At 36.2% G+C, this 21,344-nt stretch overlaps 6 protein-coding genes across 9 annotated transcripts in view; 4 read left to right on the top strand and 2 right to left on the bottom strand.

Annotated features, from left to right (window-relative positions):
* Positions 1–2,861, top strand: part of LOC116021268 (1,4-alpha-glucan-branching enzyme 3, chloroplastic/amyloplastic) — an 8,651-nt gene extending 5,790 nt beyond the window's left edge. Inside the window, exons 13-21 of the mRNA XM_031261893.1 lie at positions 143–214; positions 377–481; positions 894–971; positions 1,070–1,177; positions 1,332–1,412; positions 1,631–1,735; positions 2,081–2,166; positions 2,269–2,323; positions 2,426–2,861. Of these exons, the coding sequence (XP_031117753.1) occupies positions 143–214; positions 377–481; positions 894–971; positions 1,070–1,177; positions 1,332–1,412; positions 1,631–1,735; positions 2,081–2,166; positions 2,269–2,323; positions 2,426–2,458 (723 nt within the window). The 3' untranslated portion in view covers positions 2,459–2,861. The remainder of the gene's footprint in view (positions 1–142; positions 215–376; positions 482–893; positions 972–1,069; positions 1,178–1,331; positions 1,413–1,630; positions 1,736–2,080; positions 2,167–2,268; positions 2,324–2,425) is intronic.
* Positions 2,862–3,569: 708 nt separating this feature from the next.
* LOC116021083 (CCR4-NOT transcription complex subunit 9-like) lies at positions 3,570–7,688 on the top strand. Its single transcript, XM_031261691.1, has 10 exons — positions 3,570–3,905; positions 4,633–4,704; positions 4,809–4,898; positions 5,053–5,095; positions 5,469–5,575; positions 6,175–6,270; positions 6,542–6,732; positions 6,834–6,906; positions 7,024–7,150; positions 7,245–7,688. Exons 1-9 carry the CDS (start codon positions 3,717–3,719, stop codon positions 7,126–7,128), a joined length of 966 nt encoding a protein of 321 aa, XP_031117551.1. The 5' UTR covers positions 3,570–3,716; the 3' UTR covers positions 7,129–7,150; positions 7,245–7,688.
* Positions 7,689–8,048: 360 nt separating this feature from the next.
* LOC116021050 (uncharacterized membrane protein YuiD-like) lies at positions 8,049–10,331 on the bottom strand. 3 transcript variants are annotated; one of them, XR_004098886.1, is made up of 6 exons: positions 9,946–10,331; positions 9,615–9,771; positions 9,284–9,334; positions 8,944–9,036; positions 8,282–8,425; positions 8,049–8,193 (listed from the first exon to the last, which is right to left on the bottom strand). XR_004098886.1 is itself a non-coding variant. In XM_031261654.1 (5 exons), exons 1-5 carry the CDS (start codon positions 10,089–10,091, stop codon positions 8,366–8,368), a joined length of 507 nt encoding a protein of 168 aa, XP_031117514.1. In that variant the 5' UTR covers positions 10,092–10,331; the 3' UTR covers positions 8,049–8,365. The 3 variants fall into 3 exon arrangements, 2 of the variants coding, with proteins under 2 accessions (XP_031117514.1, XP_031117515.1); XM_031261654.1 differs by having other exon boundaries at positions 8,049–8,425; XM_031261655.1 differs by lacking the exon at positions 9,284–9,334 and having other exon boundaries at positions 8,049–8,425.
* A 573-nt stretch (positions 10,332–10,904) lies between these two features.
* Positions 10,905–11,837, top strand: LOC116018995. The gene is made up of 2 exons (XM_031259056.1): positions 10,905–11,069; positions 11,468–11,837. Exons 1-2 carry the CDS (start codon positions 10,977–10,979, stop codon positions 11,717–11,719), a joined length of 345 nt encoding a protein of 114 aa, XP_031114916.1. The 5' UTR covers positions 10,905–10,976; the 3' UTR covers positions 11,720–11,837.
* Positions 11,838–12,138: 301 nt separating this feature from the next.
* Positions 12,139–13,388, bottom strand: LOC116018997 (small ubiquitin-related modifier 1-like). Of its 2 annotated transcripts, none has more exons than XM_031259058.1 (3): positions 13,154–13,388; positions 12,580–12,709; positions 12,139–12,430 (listed from the first exon to the last, which is right to left on the bottom strand). In XM_031259058.1, the coding sequence occupies exons 1-3, from the start codon at positions 13,256–13,258 to the stop codon at positions 12,408–12,410; spliced, it is 258 nt and encodes an 85-aa protein (XP_031114918.1). In that variant the 5' UTR covers positions 13,259–13,388; the 3' UTR covers positions 12,139–12,407. The 2 variants fall into 2 exon arrangements, with proteins under 2 accessions (XP_031114918.1, XP_031114917.1); XM_031259057.1 differs by having other exon boundaries at positions 12,560–12,709; positions 13,154–13,384.
* A 3,422-nt stretch (positions 13,389–16,810) lies between these two features.
* Positions 16,811–18,064, top strand: LOC116021282 (ethylene-responsive transcription factor 3-like). The gene has a single exon (XM_031261908.1). It carries the CDS (start codon positions 17,097–17,099, stop codon positions 17,766–17,768), a length of 672 nt encoding a protein of 223 aa, XP_031117768.1. The 5' UTR covers positions 16,811–17,096; the 3' UTR covers positions 17,769–18,064.
* The last annotated feature ends 3,280 nt before the right edge of the window (positions 18,065–21,344 follow it).

Here is a 21,344-nt window from a genome sequence, read left to right on the forward strand (position 1 = left end):
GATTTTTTTTTTTTTTTTTTTTTTTTTTTTTTTTTTTTTTTTTTTTGTGAGATTTGTTATCTTAATTTTTGACTCAAGAATTGTGAGTTTATAAGTTTATTCTTTGTATTTTTTTTTCACTAATTAAACTATTAATTCTCAGATTGTTAGCACACTCGTGGGCAATAAACAAAATGCTGATAAGATGCTTTTGTATGCTGAAAACCACAACCAGGTTGTTTGCTATCCTTTATTAGTTTTATCTTCAAGTATCAAGTCTTTGTCTTTCTTTTCTGTCATTTTCTTATTTTTGGTAAATATTTTGTTAACGCATCTCTCTCAATCTACCATCTATCATGTTTAAGTTAAAATCTCATTGTTGTTTTCTTGCGGCCAGTCCATATCTGGAGGACACTCTTTTGCAGAAATATTATTAGGTGAATCTGTTAAGGACTCTTCTGTCTCACAAGAATCATTACTTAGAGGCTGCTCATTACATATGGTTGGTGCTTAACCCTTGTATAGTTGTATCTGATTTTGCTTTTCCTCTGAAAACAAATATTGAAGACAGGAAGAGTTGTAGAAGACACAAAATCATCTGAAATATATCAAACGCTTAAGTTGATTAAATTTCATCTAGGACAACCTTACACCCCATTATATATTTATAAGCAAGTAAATGGGGCAATGGAACCTACTTTCTGCTAGAATAAAAACTAGCGAAATATGCCTAATTTGTTGATTATGTCTTTGAAATCTTGTTTAAAAGTTAACAACTTCTCAAATAAACTTGGAGGCATTAATAATACGTGCAATGTGACTGATCAGTTTCCTATTTCTGTCTTAAATTCAATTTTCAATGTTTTTTTGGCATTTGTAAATATATTAATCAATTATTTATTATCTTGCATAAGATGATCAGGTTAATAACTTTCACAATTGGTGGTCCGGCTTATTTAAATTTCATGGGCAATGAATTTGGACACCCTCAGGTTAGTTACAGTTTCTTATTGTGCTTATGATATTTTATTCATGTAGATTGGTAACACCCTATATACATATGAATAAGATTTTTTTTTCCTTGAGCCAGAGGGTCGAGTTTCCAATGCCAAGCAACAATTACTCATTTTCACTAGCAAACCGTCGCTGGGATCTGTTAGCAGATGAAGTCCATAACCAGTTGTTTTCCTTTGATAAGGTGATTGACCAAACATCAATTAACTTCTACAATTTAATTCTAAACACTGCACCACAAAATTTGAAAGCCTTGTGCACTGCACCTACTCTTTCACATTTTCCGTTAGAAATTGACAGCTTCTGCTTCCATTCTAAACACTTCTTTTTTGTTCTAGGATATGATGCACTTGGATAAAAATGAAAGAGTGCTTTCAAGAGGCCTTCCTAACATCCACCATGTCAATGACACAATGATGGTATGGTTGTCTATATCTTCTGCTAATCAAATGCTATGGATTATTATATGAAGGAATAGTCTAATTTGAACATTTTTCCTTGTTTTCTAAATCGCAAAATTATTACAAATTTGAAATTAATGGTTGCATTTTCAAAATTTCCTATGAAAGTTGAAAATTGGAGACGGTAAATGATATCTGTAACTAAAGTAGCCCTTGACTTCTGTATAATGGAACAGGTGATATCTTACTTAAGGGGTCCTTTTCTGTTTGTGTTCAATTTCCATCCTAAGGATTCATATGAAAGATACAGCATAGGCGTAGAAGAAGCCGGAGAGTATAAAGTAAGTGGTATTTCTTCCTTTTCTTTTCTTTAATTATTAGCTTTTGTGTTTTTTTGTTCAGCTGTGCTCCTCTCGGTGTATTTTCCTAGAGGGCCATCGAGGGTAAGCTTTACTTGGTTATCTTGGATGTGTATGATGTCTGCATACATAAATTGAAATACGATTTTAAGAAACATTTCCATGTTCTCTATTTTCCCATTGGAGTTATATTTGAATCCTGAAAACACTAACTGAAGCCCCTTTATGGAGAAGAATAGCATGTTGTACAACCAAGGCTTGTGTATATATATGATCAATGAATGAATTCATTATAGGTATTTACTATCTCTACTCATACATAAATAGGTCATCTTGAACACTGATGAAAACAAGTATGGTGGGCGAGGATTGATTGGCGATGAGCAGTATGTCCAAAGAACCTGCAATCGTAGGTAAAGGGCATATTACTCTTTTATGCTTTGTTCTGCAGTTAAAATTTTCTTGACATCATGTTCGGTTTCTGTTCATGGTTCTCATCACAATCCTCTTTCCAGAGTTGACGGAATGAGATTCTGCTTGGAAGTGCCTCTACCAAGTAGAAGCGCTCAGGTCAGTATTTTTCTTGAGATGCATGAGGCTTTTTCAGTTTCTTGAAAATGAGCCCATCCAAGGGATCCCGGGCAAGCTTGTAATCCCTCTTATTGCTAACAGGTTTACAAGTTGACACGAATTCTGAGAGTGTAGCCATGGATTCTGAGGCTGATCAGCCAAAACGCTTAATGTCGGTTAATGAGTCGACGTGCTGCATACCATTCAGAAGAAAGGCGAGCCTACGCCATTTGTTCAGGCTGTTCCTTGATCCTTCATCAACAGCTTTGAAGGTGAGAATAAATGCAGAAAATTCTGTGTCTAGAGCCTGTAATCTCCACTCATCCTTGAAAATTTTATGATGTCAAAAGGGCACTGCGTAAATGTCTAGAAATTTTCAATACCAAATCCACAATATGCATTCGGCAGTGTAATTACATATTTACATCAATGGGTGTAAACTGTAAAGCAATTTTTATTTTTTTAATTAATTGTGATGATAATATATTTGGATTGCCAACATCATATTATGTAATCATAAAATTATCATTGTATGGTACTATGGAGTATTGGTGTATTGCCCATTTGCCCTTGCACCCTAATTCACTTAACAAATCCCAAAGACAATTGCACTTCAAATATGGTACATGACAGCTGCAATTTCTACCACAACATTTTCATCCAACACACTCATTGCATTGTCAAACCAAGTAGGAAAGGTGCCCCTATAACACAAAATTGGAAGGGAAGATTCATGCCATACATGTTGGAGAGTAATCACACAAAATTAGAGTGCAAAGGGCTCACATCCACCCTTCTCTTTATAAGATTAGTAGTAGTAAAGAGAATTCCCCTCAAAGCTCTCCATAATGAATTTCATTTATTAAAATCATTAAGACAACTAATTCTCCTCTTGTGTTCCTATAATTAGAGTAGTTTCCTAAATCCCAAAATCAATATCATTAATCTTTATACATTAAACTTATCGGGATCTTGAAAATAAGATATTAATTATATTAACACAAATTAAAATAATAATTTAAAAAAATATTTTATTTTGTGATATCAATATTGATCGATAGTTTAAAATTTTGGTTATAATATCATTAGATTATAAAGTTTGTAACTTTATTCCAATTACATTAAAAGTTTATTAATTTATCAAGAATGATGCCAAGTGAGGACACGTGTAACTACAGTACATGGGAAAAAAAAAAAAAAAAAGAGTCACCGTTTTTATCACCGTTTTTGGGTTTGTTTCCCCAATCAGTTGTTGTGCCCAAAATAGAAAATCAAGCAGAAGAAAACCTAATAGTTATTGGAGTGGAATTGCTAGAAGAATCAGTTATCCTCAGGGTTTTCTTATCAAAAGAGAAGTGAAATTGGTAGAAGAATTTCAGTGGTGCTGTGGTAGATGGCTAATCTCCCTCAGGGTCTCTCGATTAACGCCGCAGCCTTCGGTGGAGGTCCTGCCTCTGCCTCCTCATCCGCAGCAGTCGGTCCTCAGCCCAACAAAGACCGTAAAATGCAATCCGCTGAGCAGCTTGTGCTCGATCTTAGCAATCCTGATCTCCGTGAAAACGCTCTTCTTGAACTCTCCAAGGTCCGTAGAAAGAAATATTAAACCACCTGGCAATAGAATTTCAGTGGTGCTGTCGTAGAAATGTTAATTTTTGCACGATTTACTGATTTCACATTAAAATCGGCAGATGACAGTTAGTATATATTGGATTGCCATGAGCTCATTACTTGTTTCTGTAACTAATTGAGTTTTTTTCTTTGATAACTGTATCTTTTCTTTGTTTAAGAAACCCTTGTTTTTCTTACTCCCAAAGTTGATCTTCTAACCTTCTAACCTAGTAAAGTTTTAAACTTTTAATTTTCAGTAATCAATTTTTTAAGCAAAGTATAGGCATATTAACTCGGGAGATTTCAGATAAGATTTTGTCAGTTGATATGGTTTCTTTAGTTCTGGAAACTTCTTCCTTCAGAATTCGAAGGGTTAATTTCTATGCTTTGCAACTTGATAAAGTTCTAATGTTTGTTGACAAATTTTTAAGCAACTAAGTATGGGCATATTAGCATGGCATTCTTCTGAAATATAGGAGTTTATTTGAGATTAAAATATTTTCTTTTTTGGCAGTCTATTGTCTCAAAAGTTTATGTGCTGTGGTAGCAACAGTAATTGCTTTTTTTAATTTTATACATTGTAACTTGTAAGAGTATTAAGTAAGCTAGTAATAACATAATTTTGTTTTATCGATAATAATTTGTTTCACCTAACAGGCATTTCTTTCCCCAATTTTTTTTCTCAAATTTAATCTTTACAGAAGAGAGAATTATTTCAAGATCTGGCCCCATTACTATGGAATTCGTTTGGTACTATTGCCGCACTGTTGCAGGTATTCTCTAAGGATTTCTTAGTTGATTCTAGAATTCTTGAGTGCCTATGGATGCCTTAATTATTTATATTTTGCTTTATGCTTCTATCTGAACAATCTTGCAGGAAATTGTCTCCATCTACCCTGTTTTGTCACCACCAAACCTGACTCCAGCACAATCAAATAGAGTTTGTAATGCACTTGCTCTTCTTCAGGTATAAAATTTCCCAGGAATGTTGTCTGAATAGTAGTTACATAGTGGGAAAATGTGGGATTGTGGAGTTTGCACACATTATACCCTATTCTAGAATAATTGTTTTGATCCTTTTTATGTCTGAATTTAACCAGCCATCCTATTATCTTTTGCAGTGTGTGGCCTCTCACCCAGACACCAGAATGCTATTTCTTAATGGTAAAAATTTTTCTTTTCTGAACTGGTAGAGGATTTCTTGGTTTCATGGTTCTTGTTGACTTTTGAGTGTATGAGTATGTGAGGAGAATCGTGGAGCATACAAGATACAACCCAACTTCAGTTGAAACTTTTTGCGTTTACCTAGGTTAACTTGTTTTATCTATAGCATATGATGACTGAAATTTGATCTATATTTGAACATAGTTCAGACAAAAAGATGGACCATAAATTACTGTTTTACTTTAGTATTTATTTATCTTTATGAATGTATAAGAGGGCCATTGTTCGGTTGCCAAGATATCACATTGGAGTGCTGCTTTAAATTTCTCATGAAATTTATTTGAGCTGTTTAATGGTCTCCCCTGTTTTGCAGCCCATATTCCTCTCTATTTGTATCCTTTTCTTAATACAACAAGCAAATCAAGACCTTTCGAATATCTTAGGCTTACTAGCTTAGGTGTCATTGGTGCCCTTGTGAAGGTAATTGTTTCCGTATCTTGTGCAAGACTCTCCTCTCTGGCATGCTATTGTCTATGTATTCATTGTACATCATGATGGGGAAAAGTGCATGTGTACATATGTATACACACACACACACACACACACATATGAGCAAATGCTGTGTGGTACACAGGAAGACAAAAATATAGGAAAATATGTAATAGAGGGTTGGCTACATGATAAAACAAGTTGGATATATTGACCAGTGATCTAGTAGTCAATAAACTTATGCATTAAAACTGTTATATTATTCATAGTTCTGAAAAAATATTGGTGGAATATAATGCATCGGTTTACACTTGAAACATAGTAAATATACTTAATAAGATTAATATATATTTTTTTATATTTAATTCAAACTTTTAATGATTTAAATACTTAAATGTCAATATTGTGATGGTATATCCTTTTTTAGCTTGAAAAGTATACTAAACATAGTCTGTCATTACACTTTATAAAATAATAATAATAATAGTTGAAAAATTTAAAAATATAATACCCATTTTATTTGAGAAATAACTCATGGTCAAAATTATTTTCAAAATAAGGATATAATCTTTTTGCTTGGATCTTTCCAGGTGGATGACAGTGATGTTATCAATTTTCTCCTGTCCACGGAAATAATTCCCCTGTGCCTGCGCACAATGGAGATGGGGAGTGAACTGTCAAAAACAGTTAAGTAATTTCTCTTTGACTTGCATGCACAAACGAAATGAGCCAAGTACATTCCTTTCATTTTTGGACTTTCCGTTATGTGGCTAATGTAATGTATGGTATCTTATTCAACACCCGCCTCAATGAAAAATGTAGCATATTACCCTTTCAAGAATTCACGATTTTAAGTTTTTATATTTTCACTTTCCATGGACAGTTTTCTAATAATAATATGAATATGTACTAGTGCATCATGAATATGTTATCTGACTAAAGGACTCGTGCTAATAGGTTGCGACATTCATTGTGCAAAAGATCCTTCTAGATGATATGGGCCTGGATTATATATGTACCACAGCGGAGCGGTTCTTTGCCGTAGGCCGGGTGCTGGGAAATATGGTGACTGCACTTGCTGAGCAGCCTTCATCTAGATTGCTGAAGCATATAATTCGTTGCTACCTTCGATTGTCTGATAATCCAAGGCTGGTCCTCTATTGCCTCAACTTTTCAAATTTCCTGGCCTTAATCCTTTCCCTTTTTCTATTGTTTACTAATGAAGTCCATATTTATTTTGTCACTGCAGAGCTTGTGATGCACTTAGAAGTTGTCTACCAGATCTGCTTAGGGATGCCACTGCCTTCAGTAGCTGTCTTCGAGTATGTATAGTTTGCAGTTTTAGTAGTAGATAATTTTATTAGGGATCCTAGTCTACTACATCCCTGATTTCCGTTTTCCTTTTTGATTAACATTTTTATTCTATTCTATTGTGTCAGGAGGACCCAACTACCCGGAGGTGGCTACAGCAGTTACTTCACAACGTGCAAATTCCAAGAGTTCCCCTACAAGGGGGAGGATTTGATCATATGATGGTGAACTAAATTGACAAGATTCTACCTCATGGTATGTCTCTAACTGGCACTTCTACTTAGCTATATCTCTTTGCTATTCAAACTGTTACTTGGAAACTTATGTTTATTCATCTGTGATTGTGAAGTGACTTGATTCCAGAAAACCCGTTGAGTCAATACAATATTCATTCTTTTGTTGCTTTCGCTTGATGATGGAATTGGATAGCCAAGTGTGGAATGTGCAGTGACCTAACCTACATGGTGGCAGTGTGGAAAAATGTCGGATACTGTAATTAGTAGTCTGATGATCCTGTTGTTATGTGCTGCTTGTGTTCCCCGTCCTTGTAGATTAGCCATACACGAGCTTACCCTTCCCCGTAGATTAGCCATACGAAGTTGATAGTCGATGTGGTTGTCAGTCTGTTATATACCTCGTGTTGAATTTTTCTTTTTGTATTCTCCCTTAGAACTCAAGTAAATAGGATGAATCTTACCATCATCATGTTCTGATGCTCACTCACCTTTATTTAATTATGTAAGAGTCTTTCATAGTAAAACACATTTTCTGTTTTAACGAACAATCGTTAGCATATTAAGTAGTCAAAGTTTACGTTGGGTGCTTTTATAAGCATTTTCAAAGCTGAAATTATCATTGGCACGATCTTAAAAGAATTGTTATATGAAATTCAATGAAGATTTAATCCGCTTAGTGCGATCTTTGATGCTTAAATTATAAAATTTCCTAATGCATATAAGTTGTTGAAAGTTACAACTGAGCTACCTTCCCAAAGGAGGAAAATTGTTATACCATCGACTGGGATTATATTACATTGTGGGATTATATTACATTGTGAATTTGATACAAAAATTTTATACTTTCAGTTCACAGTTTCTGTACATGTAAACAAATACAGAGTAACTTAATAATTGCTGACACATAATATGATAGTTACATGTACCGAATGTGTCAACTACAGATACAGAATAATTGCTAAAACATAATATGATAGCTACAGATACAAAAACTGTCAACTATGGATCAGAGTCTACCTTGCTGGTCCATGGTATAATTTGCCCAAAGCAGGAAGAAACTACCTAATATCACAAGAATTATAATTTGTACAGTTATCAGAAGCCCAAATTGCTCGAGACTCTTCTTCTATGAAATTATAATACACTTCACCTGGGAAATGAGCTTGAACTTCACGGCTTCTCGCTATGATACTGGAGTATTTGCAAAGGAATGAATGAATGCTGATTCTGCATCCTAGGTTGACCATTTCATTAGATATGCAACTACACATCCCAGCAAAGCACCAGCAAGAACCTGGACCAACATAGAGATGACTATCATGGGTTTGAGGGCGGGTTCATTGGGTTTAGGAAATCGAAAAACATGAGTTATCAAACATAAAGATGACTACAGCATTTGTACTAATAAAGAACTTGTGTATCACTGTATTTTGTGGAAAATGCCAAGTGTCCACACAGACTACTTTGATTGAATGAAAAAGAAAAAAAAAAGTGGGTCGCTTCTTAGAACCAATGATCAATCTAACACGTTAGGAAATAAGGAGTAAAATGAGAGTACATGTAATACAACTCATATTGTCTGTCAAAGCATTTACATTGTGAATCAACTTCGCATAGAATTCCAATGAATCATTCAGATAGCAAAATATTAGTGCACCATTTTAGAAACGACCATTTTATAGTGTCCTTTTAAGAACTTAAGAGTTGAGAAATGGGAAATATGCAGAGGGTTAGGATGACACTGACTAAAGCTTAATAAATTTTCAAAGGAAAGAAAGATTGATAAAAGGATATTAACATTATTAATCATACCTGAATAGGTGTGTGACCAAGGGAATCTCTCAGAGGTCTAATGCTAGACACAGGATGTTCAGGCGGCAATTCACATACAATTTGATTTAACAACTGCAAAAGAACATAAAAGTTTGTCATGCATTCATAACATTTAACCAGAGTTCTTTTTCCAGAGTGGTAATTTCGAAAGAGAGCTGTACAAGGACACACTACACTTGCAAGCTAGGGAAGAGAACGAAATCCAGAAAACAACTTAGGCCCTCAACAAACCTTCTCAAATCTTGTTTTTATAGTTTAATCAACACATACAGAATATGATGGAACACATTAAATAGAAGAATGAAGCTTGAGAAATTACTTCTGCTTGCCTACCAGCATGATGCCTAACACCAGTAGCATCATACATTACCTGTAACAAAAGAATACTATTGGAATTCAACAAATTGGATCAAAGTTTTCATGCGTGGTACATCAAAAAAAGAGGTTAAAAATTGACCAATATGCTATCTAAAGGCAGGGTTGATGTATAATTTGAATGTATGCAATAGAGGCAAGGAATCATTGATGTTGTACTTAGCAATAAAAACAATTGTAAAAATTTACTACAATTGAGGAGCAAATTAAAAAGATGCAAGCTAGGAAGCATAGAAGGAAGAAAATAATCAAAATATAGTTTAGAAAGCACATACAATACATGCCAAAACCACTGCAATAGCAAATGCTGATCCACCAGCTCCATCTTGAAATCCAATTACCGCTGCAAGAGCACTAACCGTTGCTGAATGTGAAGATGGCATTCCGCCTGAGCTAAGCATCTTTCCAGAATCCCATCTCTTCTCCTTAAACCTGCACACATTCAAAGGTCAAACAAGAAAGAAGAAAGGAAAAATGCTTATAATAGCATTAACACGATTCAGCAAGGTTTGTTCCTTGCAACTAAACACTAATTACAAGGCAATGCAATGGTGAATTGAAGGTTAGAGGCGAATTAAAGAGATAAGGCGGAAATTAAGGGCTTGCCAGGCGGTAAAAAACTTGAGAAACTGGGCGAGAGCGCAGGAGAGGAGAGCGGTGACGAGGGTGAGGTTAGAGAGCGTAACGGGCGGTTGCACGGAGTAGGATCGTAGGGTTGACGACGCATCTCCCGCCGTAATCACCTCGTTCATTGTTGATATATATATTCGGGAAAGAAAGAAAGAAAGGAATTGGGCGGGTACGGTAGATCAAGGTTGAAATGAGAAGCTGAAAGTTACGTTGTTTGCTTTATCCACAAGGTGAAGGTCGTTTAATCCGTTGAGTTGACGAGGACGGCCACTCGCCGGAGAGGGTAATTTCGGTCGGAGGCGTCACAAGCCTACTTTCCCGCCGCCGGTCATCTCTTACATTGTTTTCGTTTTCGTCTTTATCATTTTTTCCGGTCTTTGTTAATGTAATTTATCAGATAAAGAATTTCACATTCAAATTTTACAATGTGAGTCGTGACTCGTGAGATGTTGTATGTTTGGATTCAACCATTTTTAACCAATCGTTTGGGTAATTTTTATTTTTTTGAAAGAATCTGTTTGGGTAAATTAGTAAGCGGAATTGAGTAAATAATTTTTGTATGTGTAGGTATGTCTAAATAAGTGGTTGTAACGCGAATGAATTTGAATAAGTTTCATATTAACAACAGTAAGGCAAAAATTTGTGAGATATGGCCTCACGGGTCACAAGAGACGAATTAAATTTTTAAATAATGAGAACAAAAATCTGACCTGTTAATTAAAGATTGATAAATCTGACCCGTTTCAGGTATTTGGAGACAGTCCCACCAAGTGAGACCTTTCAAAATAATATGTTATCGCACGAACCTAAGTCATTAAGGCAATGGTGGTAGCCCATGTATGTACGTGCATGGGGGGCAATGAGGCAGCACTCAACAGTGCGCCACGTTTCCGCAGAAAATATAGTTAGCTGTACACCGCCGCCATGAGTTGTTTCCTTTTCTTCCTCACAAAGCCATCGTTTCTTGATCTAAAACACCGCAGTGGAAGATCAAGAAGTGCACAACAATGGGCAGCGGCGGCCACCTTCTGCATCTCTACAACTCCTCACGGGCGTCCATGATTAAGCGACTAACCGCTCAATTCCCAGTCTCTGTAAAGGTCAATCTCTGCTTCACCATCTCTTTCTTCTATCTATTTAAAGCCACTATTACAAAAATTGCCCGCCTAGCTCCTAGGTCCAGGCGAATTGCTAGCCTAGGAGGTCAGAACACTTAGGTCCAGCGAATTGTTAGTCTAGGCGATTAGAGCACCTAGGTCATGGCGAATTGTTCCCTAAGCGACCGTTGACTACTGCCTAAGCTCGCGCCTAACTAAGTCGACTAAGCCGAATTAGCAACCAATTTAGTTGAGTTAACTCGTCCAACTCAATAGAATTAGCGAAGTTAACCTAGACGAGTCGGTCTTGTTAATTTTTTTATTTTTTTGTTTTTATAACTCGACGCCCGCGCTAGGCTACTGCAGCCATGTTTAAAGCTTACAGTTTTATCATGTGGCAGAGGTATGCGGGAAACCAGGGCGTGGAAGAGAGAGCGCCTTCAACAGAAGATGAGTTCAGAAGAGCTGCGGAAGAGAAGAAACGCCAGGGATTCGCCAGCCAGACTTTGGAGAAGGCGGAAGACGGCGCAGGAGAGGCGGCGGAGAAAGAATCTGATCTTGGATCTGTGAAGGAGAGTTACAAGGACGCGCCGCCGGGCAGAGGTAAGTTCCACAAGTCTGGGGATCCGATTCCTCCAGAAAACGTGCCCTGAAAAGGAACTGAACATGTGTATCAGTGTATGTATAGGAGTAATATACTCTTTTTCACATCTGTAAAACCACAAATCATCAATAAATGAATGAAACAAGTATACTTGTTCAAGGTGGCAAGGCAAATTTGCAGATTTGGGATTTTCTTATTCCTGGAATTCACCTACTAAAAGCAGTAAGCCAGAGGAAAGTAGTTTAGGATCTCCCTGCAAAAAATTACAACATCACCTTGTAGATGGCAAAAGCTTGTTTAACCATGGCAACCTACCAAAGCTTCTAAGCTCATCTTTTTACCAGCTTTCAGGTTTCAAGTAAAATACAAGCCCTTGGGCTTTCTCATATCCAGAAGTCTCAGGGCAAACTAAAGAGGGAAAGCTGAAATACTCAGCTAGCTGATACAAACTGTAAATAACAGCCATGAGAATTCAAAGGAAAGCATGTATTAAAAGAGAAACAAGTAGCATAAAACATCATTTCAAACAAAAAGTAGCATAAAACATCTGACCATCATAACATTAGTTAACTGCTGAAGCAGATTTATTAGTATCATTACAGCCTTAATTACAATCCCTTCTTGGCAATGAAGGCTTGCCAAAAACTGAATTCAACTAAGGCATCTCAAACTCTGTCTCTCTCTCTGGTTATTGTTATGCAACAACACCTCCGGTCTGGTGCAACATTGCATCAATTTCATCCCCATCCTCCATCTCCAGCTGCAAGAGAAGAATTGGACATTGATTCATATATTCTGGTGTTTAGAGAAGAAAGCCTTCCCATAAATTGGCAAAATCATATTTGTGTAAGTATGGTATATACTTGGGAGAAATAGCTAGCTAGCATACCTCATCAGGAGTCTGCTCGCCTCTAAGACGGCGACCATCAAACAAGAATGCAATAGAGTTGAAATCCACAGATTGTCTGTCACAGTAAGCATTCATCAGCTTCTTCAGCTGCGTACTTCTCTTGATCCTGAAAAACACTTCGTTTCCATCCTGCAAATGTTTGACATCTTTACACACTTTGTTTACCACTTTTAACAGATATCCTTGATGATATGCTCCATGAGAACAAATGTCTAGCGCAGAAACCACAAAGGAAATTTAATCAATGCTAAGAAACTAATACATAAATGACCTTGTCAAGGGAGAAAGCAATCTAACAGATGAATAAGAACTTCAAACCAGCTTCAATGATATAAGAAGGCAGCAGATGCATCGAGTTTAATCCTGAAAATATCTTTTACTAATATAATTTTGCCCTGCCCTGTCTAACATCTTAAGCAATCAATCATGGAGCAATCGTATTGAAAATCAACGTCGAAACAAACAAACAAACGCAGAGAAATTCCCAATCAGAGAACACACTAAAAAGCAAACTTCAGAGAAGAGATTGAAGAAAAATAAACAAAAAATAAAATGAGGAAGATAAGCGAAGACCTGGCCCTTGACTTTGAGGTTGATGTGCACGCCGGACTGGGACTGATCGAGGGGCTTCTTGTCCTCCTCCTGGCTAGGGAAACCGGAGTTTGTGACCGTCGACATTCCTTCCACACTTCTCGCTACTTTATCTTTCTCGACGACGGTGAGACTTTGCCGGTTTCTTCCGATTCGACTAGACTTAGGAGGGTTCAGCGTTGTTGTACGTGACGACGGTATTTCTATGATACACGTTTACTATTCCTCGGTCTACCCAAGTCTATGCTACTTTATATTGTATGAAAGAGTTTTTTCCACTTTTGGTCCTATGACTTTAGTGTCTCCGTCAATTTAGGTACACGACTTTTATTTTTGACATAAGTAGTGCTTGACTTTGATTTTTTTGCCACTTTTAGTCTTTGACTTTGATTTTTTTTTTTCCACTTTTAGTCCTTTCGGCCATGAGATCAACAATTTTTAATCGAAATCAACAAATTGTTGTGCCATTAAGGGTAAATAACGTTTAATTTATTTAGGAATTTATCAAAAGACAATTTTACCCTTAATGGCACAACAATTTGTTGATTCCGATTAAAAGTTGTCGCTTAAAAAAGCGAAGCAGAACAAGCAAATAACTTTTTTTTTCCTATTTTTTCTCTGATTTTATTTATAAATATATTTAGGGCTTTATCAAAAGACACTTTTACCCTTGATGGCACAATAGTTTGTTAATTTCGATTAAAAGTTGTCGCTCACATGGCCGAAAGGACTACAAGTGGAAAAAAATCAAAGTCAATGACTAAAAGTGGCAAAAAAATCAAAGTCAAGCACTACTTATGTCAGGAATGAAAGTCGTGTACCTAAATTGACGGACACACTAAAGTCATATGACCAAAAGTGGAAAAAACTCTTTTATGGAATTTATGAGTAAATTCTAAAGTGTGTTTTAGGGGTGTGTTTGGACTTCTAAAAAATGAGTTATTTTCTGGAAAATTGTTTCATTTTCAGCGTTTTGATGTATTGTGAAAACTTGTTTTTGTGTGTTTGGTTCTTTTTTTCTTAAAAAAAATGCGTAGAATTGTATAATTATATATTTTTATTATTTTATTTAAATATTAAAATATTTATAATAATATAATTAACACAAAAAGAAACAAAAACACACACAAAAAAAACACTCTGGTTTCCCGGTGGAAATCAGAGCACTCTTCCGGCGAGAAACCGAGTAGGGTGTTGGCCGGGGAGGGTGTAGTGTTGGCCTGTGAAGAGCGATGGCGGAAAATGACTTGCGAATTTTTTTTGCATAAGTCATTTTCAGGCAAAATGGGGTTATTTTTCCCCGTCAACGAAAATCATTTTTCGTTGACTGAGTTTTCTAAGCACGGCCAAACACGGGAAATTCGAAAAATGATTTTCGGAAATTATTTTTCGGTATTCCAAAACACACCCTTAATAGAATATTATTTTGATTTTTTTTCGAAATGATACAAATTTATAATTCGATGAATAATTTTTTTTTGGAAAAAGGGAGGAGAACATCCAATATCATTAAGTGATCCTTATGGTATTGCCACCACCAAGCAGTCCCAATTCATCTTCACACAGTGACTCAGGTGTCTCTAAATGTTTCTGGTTGCCTTTTTGACAAATTGAAAGACCCTCATCTTACTTTAAAGCTTGTGACGCCACCAGGTCTGCCACTTTGTTTTGCTCTCTCGACACATGATTGGAAAAAAAAAAGTACAATTAAATTCAAATATTTACCAGAGCAGTCCATACTGAATATGAATACAAGTATACAACTTTGAACTCTTGGCCCATAACCTCTTTGTGGGATCCTTATTTTATGGATTATGATGCATACACCTGTGAAATTATAAATACTTGTAAAAATATAAATTATTTGTATACATAAAATATATTATTTTGTATACCATCAAATAATATATTTTTATTATATTAAAAATGTACTTTATATTTATGAAAAGTACATTATTTGAGTACCGAAAATACATTATTTTATATACTATCAAAATAAATAAATATATAAAAACACTCCCCACATATAATTGCAATTCATAGGCTATAAGGTTAAGCTTTAATTGTACATCAACTCCGTCAAAAAATTATCTACACTTTTACGCATATGCAACTGCTAGCAAAATAAAGTTTATAAGAGTATATTGGGTTTGTTAAATAGTTAAGTTATGCACCAAATGTAGGTAAAATATTACTATATATTTATATTAGTGCTAAGATATTCTAACAATATAATACTTATTGTCATTTAGTTGTGACTAATTATGTGAGAGTTAATTAATGTTTAATTTGTATATACCAAGTATTATTCAACTTTCATGCAACCTAATTTCTTGTATTAACGCCACAATTTATTGTGTATTAAATGTGTTGTGACTTGTGACCTTTGCATAAGAGGTATAGAGGGAGTAATGCGACTGGGCAATTATGAAAGGTTTGGAATAGACACGGGGTAAAGGTGTGCATTGCCTAGAGGTACAAGGTGATTTAAAGAAATGGTCAAATGGATTATAGGTATGTCAGAACCTCTAGGGTTGATAAAGAAAACAATTAGAAGGTGTGGGGGAATGGTTGAAGATGGATTGGTACGTTTGAATTCAACGTGCGTTTAGAGAAAAAAATAGGGTAATAAATTTTTTGAATTAATAAGGAAGTAATAGCGATCGTTAGTAGAAAGACTTCAGGGGTGCTATGGACATTTTGATAAATGATATGGGTCGCCTTTGTCGGAGATGGTGAGTCGTCACCAGACGTCGAAAGTCGTCGCCGGTCGCCAGAACAAATGACATGTAATAATGTAACAATCCAATAGATTAAACAAAGAAAGAAAAGGGAGAAAGGGCTATTGCCTAAGAAAGGAAGAGAATTGCAAAAGAATAAGGGAATTGCAGAAGAAAGGATAAGAAATTTAGAGTAGACAAAGGAAAAAAACTCAATAATCTGTATTCATTTCATCAATGATCATGGGCTCTGATACCAGTTGCAATGAACTTGAGTTTGCGAATGAAAGAAAACTGCAGAAATTGAAGATTAGGGTTGAGGAGAGAAGAAGAGAGAAGAGAAAATAGAAATTTCGATTAATATTCAACATAATTGTTTCCTTTGCATTCTAAAGGTTTATACAGGCTACAAACAAACTCTTACAATTCAGGCTGCATAACCGAATTTCCAGTTGGAAGGGAAGCTCATAAACAACATCGTCTGAAGGTTTTCTAACGGCTCTCAATTGCTACTCCAAAATGACGACGTCCGACCCTTTATTGCAACGACTCTTAACTGACACTTTCATACGGTGCCATTTTCGATCACTTTCTCTATTCCATTCCTTGTGCCTTATCTCCTCCCTTTTCACCCTATGCCCTATTCACCTCTTCTCCTTGGTCTGTTACAAATAACATGTCATTTACATGTTTTGAACTTCATTGCTCAATTTTACATGTTCGAGAGTCTAATTGCACATTTTAAAAGTTGATGATGGGTATGCCAAAGATCTTATGATCTACAGATACTAAGTATTCCGATTTACACTCTCACATTGATGATGGGTATAAGGTGGGTGCATGTTTCCAAGTTGTAAAGAATTACAAATACTATTGCGTTTTCACAATTCCAAAAAGAAAAAGGAAAAATAAAAAATTAATTACCCAAAATATCCTCTCTCTGACTCTCTCTCCCTCCCGCTGGCCCCCTCTCTCGATTCTTCACCCAAACCACCACACATAGTACTACAGTAGAGAGAGAAACTGAGGTAGAGAGAGGGAGGGGGAGAGAGAGAGAGAGATGGAGGAGGAGATTAAAGGATAAGATCTTCCCATAATCGTCATCTATCCCATGACGTTATTTGTTTGATTCATCTTCTTAGTAAACTAGATCTTCTCTACCCGTAGAGAAAAAGATCTGATTTTCTCGTGCTTTGACTTGGACGATGCGGCGAGGCCGAGCAGCTCCGGAGTTGAAGCAATCTCCGGCCGTCGGAGAAGCCAACGGATCTGGAGGATCTAAGGAGATTAGGTTCCGCGGAGTGAGAAAGAGACCGTGGGGGAAATTCGCGGCTGAGATCAGAGACCCTTGGAAGAAGACGCGTGTTTGGCTCGGGACCTTCAACTCGGCCGAGGCTGCCGCCCGAGCCTATGACGCCGCCGCTCGGAATCTCCGTGGCCCTAAAGCCAAGACCAACTTCCCCTTGCCTGCTCCTTCTCATCTACCTCCTTATCACAACCTTCAGTTTAATCAGAGGCCAAACGCAAACGATTCATTCGTCGATCAACAGATGTACATGCAGGAGCATCCTATTCTCTCCCAGAGGCCAACCTCCAGCGGCATGAGTAGTACAGTGGAGTCCTTCAGTGGGCCCAGGCCTCCTCGGCAGCAGACGGCGCCGCCGCCGCCTTCTCGCCGCCATCCAGTGGTTCCAGATGATTGCCATAGCGATTGCGATTCTTCCTCTTCCGTTGTTGACGATATGGACTGTGAAAATATCGCCTCTTCGTCTTTCAGAAAGCCGTTACCGTTCGACCTAAACCTGCCGCCGGCAGGGGAATACAACGCGGATGCTGAAGCCTATGAACTTCAATGCTGCACAGCTTTGTGTCTCTGACCGATTATGATGGTGATTCTTGGCTTCCGAATCATTGTAACCAATTTGATCACCTAATTTTACTTTTTTTTTAATTTACAATTTCCTCTTTTAATGGTCCGGAAAAAGCTTGGAAAAAAAAGAAGAAAAAAGGATCATAATTAGAGCTAAGAGTCTAAGACTGAACTGTGATCATAAAAGTTCAGAACATCCGATGGTCTGTCTGTGATGAGTCTGCTGTTTGAAGTGGATTTACATGTTATTTTTAATTTACACCTCATATTTGGTGGTATGGGATAATCTTGGTGTTCTGATCAGTGTGTTGAATTGATGTATGCTTTATCTGATTCTGATTTCTACTATGTGGCTGGTTGCTTCTCCATGAAAAACAAGTCTATTCTCTGTTGGAATATTCAATTCGAATGTGTGCTCTTATGTTCTGATGTTACTCATGTCTGTTGTTCATGATATCTCTTACCCATAGTTTTGCATAAATTTGCATAAATCTTAAGTTTTATCAAATCAGTGTCGGTTCATAGTAATTGCATTACCGTTTGCCTGTTTGTTCTTACTTTCTTGTTCTTGCATAAGATGTGTTCTTGATGTGGTGTATTAATTTGTTCGTGTTTTGTTTTGTTTTGCGTTGTTTCTTAGCTCGAGTACATCTTTGCATACTGCAGTCCGGATTTTTCGCCTGTAATTAATGTGATATAATCTGATAATAATGATCGTTCTCGAGCTTGTGTACATAATGATTGCATTGATTTGTGTTGGCTTTTTATCAAAAAGCAAGTTTGTCGTTTTTGTAACGAATCTCATTCGACATTATCCGTTATAAGAAGTTTTGTTTTGACATGTGGGGCGATTCAGATTTCAGAGATTCTTGGAGATATTGTCTTAGCTTGATTGGCTCATACTGAATGTTTTGGTTAGTAACCGAGCATTTAATAGGAACTGAAGTACCGAAGCTCATGACTTTTTGTCCTCTTGTTGTTTGGATAGTATTATACCGCTACTTGTTCCCATTGCTTTTCTTGTTGATGAGTGAAGGATTGATTACACTGGTATTCGAATTTTGCTGTCTTTTAGTTCTCTAGTTTCTGATATTTGGAGTGACTGAGTTTCCTATATATAGCCATTGATGGAGTCCATAGCTTTATGGTTCATGCTTCAAATCTAGTATGTATATGACCTTCAGAAGCTAAATTTCTTTGCTGGGGTGTCATTGACTGATTTGAATGTGATTCTTGATATTGTACCAAAGTATAGTATTCACATATCTTTTTTTTTTGAAAGAAAATAGTATTCACATATCTAGTAAGTAATTGTTGTGGTTTGATATGCTCAATGATTGGGCTGTTAATATGGTTTTATTGCAGATATTAGGCTGCTGTTTACAGCTATGCATTTTACTTATTTAGTGCACTCTGTGATTGATACCCCTTGTGTCCAGTATGTTTGTATCTTATAGGAAAATTTTACAATGTCAGAAAAGCACTGTCTTTACTACATAAATGGAAAGGATGGTGATATTTTTGTACATAGATGGTTATTTATAAGAATGTTACTCGTTTTCTACAATTGTTATACTATGACCATGATTCATATTGCATTGTGAACATTGATACAAAAATTATGTACTTGCAGCTAACAGTTTCTATATATGTAAACAAATAACTTTATAATTTTGTTGACACATAATATGATAGCTACAAAGCAGGTACAAATTGTGTTAACTATAGATATAGAATTTGAAGGTTATTTTTATACCATGATTTGCAATGCAAGATAGATCTTGGTTTATAGTATCATTTGTCCCTTTTTTATTTAAGTATAGTACATATTTTACTCGTGTTAGAATAAAGTGTTTGAAATTGTTTTACGTGAGATGTGTTTACACGCTTGACAGCCTTACACAACCTATCTTAATGTTTAAAAGAAAAATCATGTTGATATTTATTTGTTGATGGTTAAATTCGACAATCAACCAATTAAAATATGTAATGTTTCTTTTGTTGTGAACGCACTATAGGGCTTGGTAATTTATCTTAGAATTTCAGGACAAATAAAATGTCATCTATTTTATTTATTTATTTATTTATAGGGCTTGTTTGGTAAATGACGAATTCGTCAAAATTTTGACGGATCCGCCATTTTGGTGTTGTCTAAACGTCAAATTCATTGTCTGGTAAAATGGCGGTTTGGGGCAACGGATTGCTCCAAACCGCCATTTTTGCAAACGTTGCATTTAGCAGCTTTTGCATATGACATTTTGAGGAAAAATAATTTTTCCAAAAAATGCCCCTAATTAAATAAAAAAAATAACTTTGGAGTTGTGTTCGACCCCTCAATGGATTAGAAAACAATGGAGCCTTGAGGCTCCTAAAATATAGGAGTATTGTAGAATTCTGTCGCTAGATAGAGTCCATCTTATACATTTCAACTCTCAAGGCACCGCTTCCAGCCAATAAGCATTTCCATTAATGTTTGACAAGTAATGAAGCTAAAATATTTTACATTAGATCGCTTCTAATGAGAATTTCAACAAAAGTTCCTTAATTTATTATAATGATCATTATAATTACTCTTGATTTTAGTTTACTCAATGTCTTATTACAATTATTTAACATTATCATTCATTCATTCACCTCGGAACTCCAATGAAAACCAACGACTTGGCTTACCTGTAAAACGCAAGGTTGCCAATGTTCCACCAATTAGTTTGCGGCAGATAGCCGTACCTAAACCGATTCCTTTGACCAAGGAAACGCAATTTTTTTTTCTTTTCCCATTGATAGCGTGTAACAACAATATATAAATATGTAAACTTAACCTTTGCCAGACAATAAATATCAAAATATTTATTAATACTCTTTTGATCGAGCACACATGATTCTTGCACTGAAAAGTCATAATATTTTTTGTTAGACCACAAGATGTCATGAGCGTATTCTAATTCTAGTAGACACCTTTAAGGTGCCCATACCAGACTAATTTCCATTTGCATTGAGCCGGCCGAATTAAGAGGCAAAGTGATGACCAGATTAAATTTTCATACGAGAGGGGGTTCGAATTCCCAGTCTCTCTCAGGGCATGTTTGGTTGGCCGGAAAAGCTTTTCCAAGGGAAGTGGTTTCTTCAAAATCATGTAAATTGCTCTTTTCCCATGTTTGGTTCATTGGAATTTATATTCCAATGGAAAATAAGTTACTCATTTTCTAGGAACAAAATGTGAGATTGTAGGACTATTTTACCCTTGTGCTTCAAAGGCAGGAATTCTGAAAATGGTAAAGGAAAATTAACCTAGAATGCAAGGGAAACAGGGAATCGAGGATTCAAGGCTAGAAATTGACCTAGCCTTCAAGGGAATCAAGGTTTCAACTCCTTCACAATCAATGTTCAAGATAGAAATCAATATTCAACTTATTCAAGCTAGAAATCAAGGAGAGGAGTTGTGAGTAGACTGGATACCTTCGTCAAGAATCTGCAAACGGCGGAGCAGGGTAGCAGGCGCGGACGGCGGAGGCTTCGTCTTCATCTTGGTGGAGTGGCTGACGGCGCAAGTGAGATGGTGTCTTCTTTTTTTTTTTTTTTTTTT

This window comes from Ipomoea triloba, chromosome 5 (genome assembly GCF_003576645.1).
Source record: "Ipomoea triloba cultivar NCNSP0323 chromosome 5, ASM357664v1".
Classification (NCBI taxonomy): domain Eukaryota; kingdom Viridiplantae; phylum Streptophyta; class Magnoliopsida; order Solanales; family Convolvulaceae; genus Ipomoea; species Ipomoea triloba.